The sequence below is a fragment of the Pipistrellus kuhlii genome, unplaced genomic scaffold (assembly GCF_014108245.1).
Source record: "Pipistrellus kuhlii isolate mPipKuh1 unplaced genomic scaffold, mPipKuh1.p scaffold_m20_p_9, whole genome shotgun sequence".
Classification (NCBI taxonomy): Eukaryota; Metazoa; Chordata; class Mammalia; order Chiroptera; family Vespertilionidae; genus Pipistrellus; species Pipistrellus kuhlii.
This window is the reverse complement of record NW_023425595.1, coordinates 14,086,075-14,098,502: the sequence shown is the minus strand read 5'-3', so window position 1 is coordinate 14,098,502 and position 12,428 is coordinate 14,086,075. Positions and strand designations below refer to the sequence as shown.

General features: G+C 39.5%; 1 protein-coding gene across 1 annotated transcript in view; it reads right to left on the bottom strand.

Moving 5' to 3' along the window:
• The window catches only part of DCDC1 (doublecortin domain containing 1), a 274,158-nt gene that overhangs the window by 4,975 nt on the left and 256,755 nt on the right, over positions 1-12,428 (bottom strand). The window contains exons 35-38 of the mRNA XM_045577759.1: positions 12,098-12,277; positions 7,362-7,512; positions 4,446-4,555; positions 1,052-1,192 (exon numbers count right to left, since the gene is read on the bottom strand). Coding sequence (XP_045433715.1) covers positions 1,052-1,192; positions 4,446-4,555; positions 7,362-7,512; positions 12,098-12,277 — 582 coding nt within the window. The remainder of the gene's footprint in view (positions 1-1,051; positions 1,193-4,445; positions 4,556-7,361; positions 7,513-12,097; positions 12,278-12,428) is intronic.

The window sequence follows — 12,428 nt, the reverse complement described above, 5'->3', positions numbered from 1 at the left end:
GACTCTTACACAAAGAGGCAAGTGCTTGCCTCCATAACCTCTGAACATGAGAATAAGTATCCATAGGGCTCTTAGTGCTCGGGCCACGCCCAGCTGGTGGGCACAGAAATCCTGGATGGGCTTGTCAGGTGTGGGCAGCTACCACTCTCTGTTTCAGAGGCTTGTAGAACGCAAATGCCCTGGCCCACCTCAGAATAAGAACCTCTGCTTTTGAGCCTGGAACTCTGTTTTATCACACCTGTGCACACATTAAGCTTTGAGAAGCATATGACGGAGGCACTCTTGCTGACCCACGAATGGCTCAGGGAGGATTGTTTTTAAGATGAAGATGGGATTTAAAGGTTCTTAGAAGAGAAAAGCAAGGAAGACTGAAGAGAGAAGGTCAAAAGGCAAGGAGGAAGGAGACAGGAAGGAAGAGAGGGCGTGGTAGAAATCTAAAAAGCAACGTAATAAAACCATATGCTTTGCAGGGGGCTAACCCTGGCATATCTTGGGGTTCCTCCTCTCCTCCATTCCTCTCCAACTCAGTCTGCAGGCTTATTTAAGGAGAGAGTGCTTTTAGGCACCTTCCTTTAAAACAGTTGCCGGTGGTGGCACTTAGAGATGATTGGCTGCTGCCTCAGTTGGTCTGACAGCTGACATTATTGACCATCCTCACCCAGGCTAACACACCAATAGTAATTCCTAAGCTGGACACACAAGGACTGATAGGCCAGGACCTAATGGAGCCAGCAGCTGACTGTACTGTGTGTCTAGCCATAAACCAGTACAGGATGCTGCAGATAATGAGTGATGGCACGTGTGATTCGGTACCACCATTTTCCTTGCCGGATAAATACAATTTCCTATCTCCTTTCTTCCTCCCTCCCCCGACTCAGTTGCACCGTGGACGTAAGCACTTCCTCACTCCTCATATATTTCCATTTGCACATATGGTGCAGGGCGACAGCCTATGGATAGTAGTGTCACATCACAGACGGGAAGAATTAGAAAATATGAGCTGGCAGCAGGCACCCACTGAACACCCACGGTCCACGGCCGGTCCACTTACTTTCATCAGCCCTCTCCCGAGTGGTTTTCGTTGATCTTGCTCTGCAGTTGCTTCTGGCCAAGCAGCCCCAACCGTGCCATTTATGCCGAATTCCAGTTTATTGTGCTGAGAACAAAACAGCTGCTCATTCTTTCTGCTCACCTAGAGGAGGGGTTGAGATGTGCTCAGAGGCAGGCGAGAACTGCAGACACCGGTGTAATAAAAAACAAGCAAGGAGTGCCACTGGGTCCAAATTCCACTTAACCTAGGGCATTTACATGGGATTTTGTAATAATGGAGACTTGTAGGTTTTGATCGCTCTCTTCCACATGATGCCAGGAAAAATATGCTGCCTTGGCCAATTGCAAATCTCAATGGCTCTCAGCACACCTGGGCTATTATGAAAGGTTAGCCCACAAATGCTGCAGCAGCTATTGGCCCCAATTCCTAATTGATTCTCTCTTAAAAGAGAGCAGGTGTATCTTTACCTTTTGTTTTTCTTTGTTTGCTTGTTGCTTTGTTCTCTTGACCCGCAAATAAATATTTAGTTTACGTGAACAATCAAGAAAAATAAAAAGGAAATTCAAGGTTATTGCTTTAAGAAACTACCTCTGCATTTTGAATCATTACTGATGTGTCCTGTTTTAGAAAGCTGATAGAAGCACCCAGATAAAATGATCCTTATTTATAAACGCTGTTGGTTAATCTCAGATCGCCTGTCAACAGGAATATTGCTTTTAGTTCACTTGCATAGAAACATACAACTTCACTCCAACACTTCATCAGGCAGCCAAAGCTAGAGTAGGGCAAAAACATCTAGAAAAGTCCTTCCCTACAGGACAATCACCTGACCTGCTTGGTCATCACATCTGGATCACCTTAAGGGTGTTTGTGAACCAGCAGGAAATACATTTCAGGAGAAAGCCATGGACTTGAGGATGGTTGCTATAGTATTTAATAATAAATGGTTTCCAGTTATAGAAAAATATTGAAATGTGACTTATACATATGAGGCTGATTCAAATTCGATAAACACAGCCCCAAAGGAAATTACTGGGCTTATTAAAAGCCTAGGAGGGCTGAACAGAATTGCAATCATCTTATCCTGGAGTCCTTGCTAAAGGTGGGGTAACTGCTCCCCAGTCCACCTTCCAGCCAACCAGAGAGGAAGGTCAATAATAAGGAAAGAGCAGGGCTGGCCTTCCTCTAAGCTAGACAGGCCGCCATCAACAAAGCCAGTGGCACTGGTGAAATCTGATGTGTTGATGACTGTTACATTACATCTAAAATCCCATTTACTAGTAATAGGAAAGTTCAGTGCAGAGTCTTGCCTTATGTCTCCCAGAACTTGATACGCATTGTGTGATATTACCAATTTTCGCTTCAGGCGTATTCATGTGCTACCACAAAGACTTCACAGGAATTTGCACATTTTATTCAGGCTGAAATTATGCCATTTTCATTGCAAATCAACTTATCTGTGGCAGCAAATGATAGGTACTTTTGCTCCTAGAAATGCCTTTGTGTTCAAGATTTTTTGAAAAAACACAAAATGCTCTGTGTCTATGGGGATTGTGATCCTGTCATTCTAAAGAGAGGCTCAGCAGGTTAAGAATCATGTTGGTTTTATGCTATACTTCATAATTGGGAGCTCATTCCTTAGCTTTGTTGTTTGAACCTTCAGGGTTTTTTTTTTTTTTTTTTTTTGTGTGTGTGTGTGTGTGTGTGTGTGTGTGTGTTTTTAAAGAAGAACAACAAAACAAAATGCAATCTTTTCCTTCTATGCACCACAAAGCTGTTCTGGAATGCCTTCACATCTCTAACATCCACTGTACATAGAGAAAATGTCTGCAAAAGGGCAAATTGCTGAGGAGGTAACACGTGAAGTTTCATCTCACCGTGCTCTGCTTTTAGCAGGGTTGGAGGCGGCAGCAATTTATTCACGCAGCCCCACTGACTTGAAGACAGGGAGTAAATACCGGGCCTTCTGCAGTGGTTACCCAGAGCCCCCTTCAGTGGAGATGATCTACTGCCTCCCTGCATCACATTAAAGTGGTGGATGGAGAAGTGAGCCCAGCTGAGCCATTCTGTACACACCTAGCCAGGTTGCAATTTATATTCAGACAGAGCTGCGAGTGGCTTTCAGAGGAAGAGAGCGAAAAAGAGCATTTCTCTGGAATGTTCCTCCCACACTGGAAACCAAACTCTGATTTGTCACTGCTATTTTAAAAAAATGATTCTTTCATCAACGCAGGAAGAAACTGACACGCAAGAGTGCTAAGAATTTTGCTTGGCCCCGCTATTAAAAATAAATAAAAAATCATTACATGATTTTTTTCTTAAATTTGTGCATGTACTATCTCCCAGAGTTTCTCTATCGAGTACACAGCCCATGGCTTTTGGTTATTGAGCTTATGCCCGCAATTATGCAGCTTCACTCTTGTGCACAACATCTAGCCGTGCTCTGTATAGTCCTACACTGTTCCTACAGGCCAAACCCAGGGGAAATCGGAGGAGGAAAAATCGACTCACATGGCATTCAGTGGCTACCAGCCATTTCCTTTTCATTCAGTAAATACAGGATTTTAACATGGAGCTTTGGAAAATATGGTGGCTGAGCCAGAAAAATGTCAGTCTGGGTCAAATTTAATGGTAAGTGGTCAAAGAGTCTATTTTATTATTTAAGTATAAATATAACTTGACACCACTAAGTTATTTTTCAACAGTAACTAGTAGTCTTTTTTTCCTGGAAGAAAATATACTTAACATAGTTATTTTACTGGCATTACTTTGTCTAGTTCTGTTCCTTTCCAGGAATAGGTTTGAGGAATCAAATGCTGCTCTACGTAAAATGTGAAGGTAATAGCTTTTTAAAGAGACAGCATAAAATTAAAAAGGGTGGAGAGGGAGGGGTGGGAAGGGATTAGCCAGAGAACTTCTATGCATGCATGCATAAACCATGGACACAATAATGCAGCGAAGGCCTTCGGAGAGGGTATGGAGGTGGAGGGTGTCAATGGGGTAAAAAGGGAACATCTTTAATATGTTCAACAATAAAGATAAAATAAAGGGAGGGGGGAATGGCCCTGACTGGGTGGTTCAGTTGATTGTAGTGTCATCCCTATCCCAAAAGGTTATGCATTTGACTCCCGGTCAGGGCATACACCTATAGGTTGCGGGTTCCATCCCTGGTCCAAGCACCTACAGGAGGCAACCAATTCATATTTCTCTCTCTCTCTCTTCCTTTCTCTCTCTCTCAAAATCAATAAAAACATATCCTTGGGTAAGGATTAAAAAATTGAAAAGGATGAATAATAACAACATCAAGGCAAGTATATAAGTACATATATATAGGCTACACAGGCAAAATACAGCACAAAATATGATGGCTTTGCTAGAAATTGAGTCGATGTACCAGAGACTGCAGCTTCTCAGGTGGAGACACCACAATGTCCGTGGCTTCAGGGCCCTGCTGCCTTCGGATTCTGGCATAATTGGCTCTGACCTCCATCAGTTGTTTTAACTCTGTTAAAGAAGTATTTTGAGAGGCAAGTCAAGGCATTTGTGGAAAATCATTAAAAGTCCAGGGTAATGAGACACTGAAGTTTCCTCAGAAATCCTTGACTCTACGCCGGACTCTCACTACACACTTGACTGGCTTATCACATCAGATATGTGTTAACATTCTTGAGATTTCTACCAAATGGCGGTTGCTGGAGAGGGCTTCCTCCCAGGCATGTGATAAAGCCTGAATTGAAAGCTAACCTGAGAGTTGTCTAAAAATTGAACCCACTGAGAAGGTGGTAAACACAGCAGTGAGAATAGTGTTCAGGTCTCATGACAAATGGCATAAAGCACTCTTTTAATTTTGTCAGGGGTATGTATGAAAGAAGCCATTTGAATGGCATCTACTTTGTTTTGCCAAAAACCCAATGTGATTTTTTGATGACTAACTTCCACGTGATAAATGCTTTTACATTATAGTACACAAAGTATTATAAAGTATTTAGTTTAGAAACTCCTAGGCTGTCTTATTTTCTACTACAAATAAGCCAAGAAGCCACAGAAAAATTGAGTGAAGTTATTAATTAAATGTCCCTTCATAAGTATATAAATGCTAGTAGCCTTTCTCTCTCTTTTAAAACATTCTGAATATTTAGATTTCTATAAATAATTATTTCTAACTTAATTCTTTCAGAAAAACAACAACAATGAGATGGCACTCATATAGTAAACTAAAGTGCAATTAAATTGAAAGCCTGTTATCAATCAGATTTTTTAGAACACGTATCACTTACTGGAAAGAATTCAGACAATTGAAGAAAACCACTAACCATATGCAGGTGCTATGGGGACCCACTTTCATAAAAAAGAATCAACATTCACATCACAGTAAACCACGTGCTTACAGAATTGAAGATGCAAAAATGAACTTTGGTCCACACAACCTAGTCACAGGTTCACAGAGCCAATAGTGAGGGAAATGGTAGGGAGAGTGATATTTGCATTTCCAATTTTCTCTCTTCCCTTCACAGTTTTTATTGGTAACAAGCCTGCCTCTGGGAAAGCAGCCTACATTTCTCACTGTATTTTGGATACCCTTCGACTAGGTTGACTGCAGCATTTTAGCTTTATTTATCAGAGAGGTCCAATGAACACAGTGAGGCCAGGAGGCTGAGGTCCAGACGGCAGAAAGCCAACCCAAGAGTATGAAAGATTAAGCATACCAGTAAATAATGAAGGGATTCGGTAAGTACCTCCTACTATTCAATTGTGTTGTAATCTTTCAAGCGTGTTCACATACTTAGATTGAAAACTCTTTCAGGAAAGGAACCCTGAAGGGTTTCTTTTATAGGCTATGCACTTTGGGAACACACAAGGCTGTCAACTAATTCTAATGATAAGAGCCCTAATGATTGGCATGTTCTTCCAAGGAACCACATCAAGAGTGTCTGCAGGAGCTGGGGTGTTGGGTAACGGTGAGTGACAGGACAATAGAATACAAAGAATACAAGATTGGAGCCTCTTCCTTTATATAGGAAGGTGCTAGAGCACATGTGTCAAACACAAGGCCCGCGGGCCAAATCCGTCCCGCCAGGCCTTGCAATGTGGCCCGCACCGCGCTGTCATCACTGCACTCCGCTGCGTTTCCATCACAATGACAGTTTATGACTGTTCAGTAAACCATTCGGCCCGCGATTTAGGCTGGATTTTAGATTTTGGCCCCTTCTCTGATTGAGTTCGACACCCCTATGCTAGAGGAATAGTTGTGGCACTCCCCAAAAACAGTTCTGGTCATCCCAATAAATTCCTGTTTCTCTACTTTTTAGTCTTCATTCCTATGCTGTTGTTCCTTCTTGACTAAATGTAAAGAAATTATTATAACAGTTTGAGAAGTTTTTGGTTTACGTATCTTACATATAACATAGTAATAATCATCTTATGGTGATTTTTAAAAGAAACAATCTAGCTTTATTACTTTAGAAAACCAGATAATTCACTTTCTAATCTTTTATTGGATAATTTCTTTAGAGTGTTAGCAATCCTCTTCAGAATTTCCTAAAAATGTTGTCTTCACTGATCTATGCTTTACTACCAAAAAGAGCTTTAAATTCCTCAGGATAAATAAGATAAAAGACAATATTTGGCTTAAAAACAAATACATGCTCTTTTTCACTATTATTTATCAAAGAAATTATCAGAAAACTGACAAAATGATAAAATAAGTATCTATTTACTTATTACTAAAGAAAGGATATCTACCCAGCTGACATGGCTTGGTGGTTGAGCATTGACCTATAAACCAGGTTTGATTCCAATTGGGACACACACCCAGGTTGAGGACTCAATCCCCAGTGTGAGCCATGCAGGAGGCAACTGATCAATGATTCTCTCTCATCATTGATGCTTGTTTCTCTCTCTTTCTCCCTTTCCTTCCTCTCTGAAATCAATAAAAAATCTATTTTTTTTTAAAAAAAGAAAGGAAATCTGCAAACCAAATACAGTTGTTATTCATCAAACACTAAGTTTTAAATAATTTGAAAAGTAGGAAGACAGTGGAGCCTCACTTTCCTGTGGGTTTATGCAAAGGAAACACCTTCAAATTAGTCCCTTTAGAATCCTTGCAAATAAGCCCCTTGGATAAGTCACAAGACTAACATAATTTTGATTTTTGTTTAACTTTGAATTCTTTAGAGCAAACAGTGTCATAAGTTTATACTTTTAACCTTAGTAACATGGGATATAAGCAGTGTAGAGGAGGAGTTCTTGGAAGAAAATACTGAATGATTTAATTCTTTGGAAACTTGATGGAAAGAAACTGTCACCATACCTTTTTGGGTTACGAAGCCATGTCCTGTGGACACACAGATGATCATGTCTCGTTCTATTTGGTCCCAGGACAGAATCTGCTCTCCTCCGGGGGTGTACAGGGTGCTGGCTGGGCGGGCCATCTTCAGCCGAGCCGAGCAGTCATCCAGCAGCTGAAACACCAAGGTACACACTTAGCATTGGAAGGTGGATCGTCACAACATAATTACAATATTAAAGATTCAACTCTTTTAAGAGAACTAGTGTCCCGATTTGAACACTCCTTTTACTTATAATTGTTAGAAAGAGATATAAAAGGAGATGGGAGAAAGACATAAGAAGTTTACTCAAGTGCTTGAACAATGAGGAACATCAGAGCTACTGGAGAAGAATCCAGAATAAATTAAACTTGAACAATCATCAAAAAAAAAGAAAAATGTCCTGTCCCAAACAGGCCATGTCTTCAGATCAAATAGGTAAATGCAGGATAAGTCAAAGCTAGTAAGTCAAAGTTCATTTAAATGTTACTGGGTGAAATGTAAAAATTTCAGACATGGGGGAAAATTGAGTTATGTTTAGATCTGTTTTCTACAACAATGAATACCTAAGAAAATAAAGCAGAGTCTTTGAAGTTTTTAGGGGAAAAGATTTTTAACATAAAATTGAAAACTAACTTATTACTTTTGACTATAGGAAATAAAAGATATTCTCATATACACAAAAAGTCAAAACTATATTACATCAATTCAGAATAAGAACTGAATGAAGTAAATTCCTTCACTGTGGGAAAGTCATAATATAACATGACTAATATTAGGTAGTAAGACAACTAGAGCACAGTTTGACTTCTACAAAAATGGTCAGAAAAATAAACAAATTAAACATTTTAAAGCAAGTTTTCCTAGATAAGTAAATATATAAAACATCACCAAAAAGGGACATGGACAAGGAAAAGAAAAGCTAAACAATTCTAATTAACAATTTACATATAAATGTGTTCATTGGTATGCTTTATAATGACAAAAATTTAAAAACAACTTAAATGGCAAACAACAGAAAACAGGATGAATAAATAACAATCCATCTATTTGACAGAACATAATGATACCATTGAAAATTGGATAAAACTGTATGTATAAAAGTCACTACAATGTTTTAGGTGAATAATACAGATTGCAAAGTTGTATATGTCCTGTGATCTACTATGATCACAATGATAAAAAAAATTATGACTCTATAGTAATCACACAAATATACCTACTAAAATTACAATAACTTTGGTCATTTTTGTTTTTGACAGAATTTTCATTTCCTTCTTGGTGCCTTTTCTTTTTCTAATTTTAATGCAGTGATTACCAGTATATGCTTTTTTATAACTAGAAAACAGAATGTTATTCAGAGAACCAAAAACTTCACTTGTAATTGATTCATAGGGCTTCCCTTTGCAATGTTTCTAAAATTTCCACGGTAGTGACTGTCTTAGACTGCTTGGGGTCCCAAAACAAATACCATACCAGTGGCTTAAATGGCCAAAATTTAAGTTCTGGAGGCAGGGAAGTCTAAGATCCAGGTACTGGCTGGCTGGCTCACTTTCTGGTGAGAGCTCTCTCCCTGGCTTTGCAAACTGCTGAGCTCTTGAGTCTTCACAAAATAAGAGAGAGAAATCTCTCTTTTCCTCTTCTGATAAGGCCACAAATCCTTTCAGGTTAGGGCTCCACCCTTAAAACATTATTTAACCGTCATTGCCTCATAGAACTCACCCTTCAGATATAGTCATATTGTAAGGCCTCAAGATAAAAATGGTAAGGGTACATACTTTAATTTATAGAAGTTACTAATTATTTTTTTTCCCCTGCTCTAGTGTTGTCCTAGAATTACGTATTGATAGAACTCTGGAAGAGACTTGTGTTGCTTGAAAAGATCTCACATAAAAATAATGCTTTTAATTGTTTAATACTTTACCACTAACATGTCACAATTCTATAGAGGTTATGTTTCCTTCTAATCAGATAAATGAACATTATTTAAGAAAAACATATACCAACTGCAAAATATAAATTACATATATCACTATTTCATTTGGTTTTCACAAAGATCTGTCTACATGAGATAAATTTATTAAGTTTACAAAATTCTTTTTAAAATAAATTTTAAAATAAAGTATTTTCAGCAAAATTAGGTTCTAAAATATCTAGTCAGCGTACAACCTTTAATGTTTGTAATTTCTGGCATAACAAAAGCTCAGAACAAAGGAACAATGTTCAATGCATCATTTCTCTCCCACAATCTATTTTGTGAGTTTAATTATCCTAAACAGGTCTTCTCAGGGCAAGGACCACAGGCAACATTGAACTATTGTGTATTCCCTGTGGGCAGGAGGTACTTGCCCCTACAAATCAAAGGGAGCTGCTTCTCTTTCTTTCAGCTTCCACTCATACATTGAGAACTGTCCCTGGCTGAGAGAGAACACACTGACTTTGAGATTCTATAGAATAGGAGAGATGTTGCAGGAATGGGAGAAGATGAATGCTTCCGGTCGATAGAAGGAGGGGCCGGAGCAATCATAAATCAGAGAAAGATGCCGGCCCTAAAGAAAGAGCCAGTAATCCGGTAAGGAAGCCACCTTGGTGCATGGATGACAGATGAGCCTAGAGCAGTTGGAGATGAGAGCTGCTCTAGCAATGTTCAAAGAGCGGGTAGGAAGGATGTGGTTAAATCATTCAGAATGGCCACAGCAGTGAAACAAGTTGAGGAAGAGCCTGCATTAGACAGGATTCAAATACTGTCTAGGGGCTTCATTACAGAGTGTAGAGTGAAGCTCTTTGAAATGTGTCCTGTTCCTCATTCTTCTGGCAGAAGTGCCAACCACGGAAACTTCCAGCTTGTCTGGAATTGGTGACATTAGCCAGATTCCCCCAGGGAAATCTGAGCCCAACTCTTTCCATTGTGTATTTGTTTCACACACAAGTCCACTCTGAAGAAGTATTCTTGACAGCCTCATAGCCTGAGATGGCACATTTCTAGCTGATCACAGAGAATCTTAGGCAGGAGCCTAAAAATAAGAACAAAGGACATGGAAAAGGAAAGGAAAGGAATTAAGAAATAACTTAAAAATAAATAAATAAATCAAAAGGCTGGGCCAGTGTGGCTCAGCAGTTGAGTGTTGACCCAGGAACCACGAGGTCCCAGGATTGATTCGCAGTCAGGGCAAGTGCCAGGCTTCAGGCTTGATTCCCAGTAGGCGGCATGTAGGAGGCAGAGAATCGATGATATTTCTCTCTCATTGATGCTTCCATCTCTCTATCCCACATCCTTCCTCTCTCTCTAATAAAAATTCAATAAAAACATATTTAAAAAAATAAAGCAAAATAAAAACAACATGCCAAAAACTTTTTAGGCATCTCCTAAGTATCTTTCTATAGATGGAAGCTACATTGCTCCCCAAAACATTGCTCTCATGATACCATTTCCCTATTCAGAGACAACTAGCTCAAGCACTTCAGTCGGGAGTAGTGTAATGGACTGAATTGTGTCATCCTCCAAATTCATAGGTTGAATCCCTAACACACAATGTGACTATATTTGGAGAAAGGGCCTTTAAGCAGTAAGTATGGTTAACTGAGGTCATAAGGGTGGGGCACTAATCCCATAGGACTGTGACCTTATGTGAAGAAGAGGAGATGCTAGAGCTTTTCTCTCCTCTCCATGCATGGACAGAGGTAAGGCTCTGCAAGAACACAGCAGGGAGAAGGTGACTGCAAGCCAGAAAGAGAGGCCTTGTCATAATCCAACCCTGTGGGCACCCTGATCTCAGACTTCTCAGCCTCCAGAGCCCTGAGAAATAAATTTCTGTTTAATTCCTCCCACCCCCATCTGTGGTAGTATTTTGTTATGGCAATCCAAGTAGACTAATACAGATAGTATGTGTGATCCACTATATGCTTTTAAATAATCACTTCAGTTGTATGTATCTCCCCCTTCGTGTCAGTTCAAGGACTATATACCTAATATGATTTATGCAGTCTAATGCCCATATCTTTGTGTGTGGTACCCCTCATCCTTGTTACTACTTTTTCTGTCTAAGATACGGAATCTTGCCCATTTCTCAAGTTCCATCAACTGCTGATAATTCCTCTCGGAGCCTCTCCTTCACCCCAGATGGGCAGTGTTCCTTTCTCTGAACTAGTGAACCTCTACCTGCACTACTGATTGGCCATGTCACCTGCTGTTAGTACTTCTCCAGGAAGAATGCTAGCTCCCTTAGCAAACATGTTTCTCTTACAAAGACAATCTATGCTCATCACAACAAAATATGAAACACATAGAAAAACACACAAGAAAGCAATACCAACTTTATTAGGTCACTAATAGTAAGACCATCCAGGAAATATTCCCCCAAATAAAATCCTCCCAGTCTGTTTTTCTAGAGATGCCCATGTATATATATACAGAATTCAACTCCACATGCTGTAGATTTTACTTCTTTCACTTAGCATATCTTAAACATGTTTATTGTCATTATTCTTTCTAAAGTTGATTTTTAGTTATAATATTCCATCCTAGGTACTACAATTCATTTAACCAACTCTCTGTTTGTGAGTCTTTAAATTATTTCAAATCTATCTGTATTATAAATAACTGTGATAAATAGTCCTACTAAACAGTTGAGAAAATGAGGTTTAGAGATGTGACTTGTCTGACCCAACAATCTAGAAATGTCAACACTGGGATTCAAACCTCTTTTCACACTAGGTTTACCTCTGAAATACTTTTGCCCCAGGCATAAGTGCCATCCTCAGGTCTGCATCCATTTAGATAAACCCAGACCCGTTTTGCTTTGGGTTGCTTATACAGGCTGCTCTGCTTGAGTGCTGTATGGTGAGTTGCAGTTGGAGAATTTCTCTTGGATTGCCGTTCTTGGATTTCATAAAGGTGTGCCTGTCAAGAAAAGCCCAGAGAATGCCATGTTTAGTGTGTGTGTGAAAAATGTGACGAAAGACAGGAATCTTGTGATTATTTACATGGAAAATTTTAGGAAGTGCTTTGCTCTCTCCTGTCCCTGAGTCTTTTGCAAATTTTCCTGCTTCAA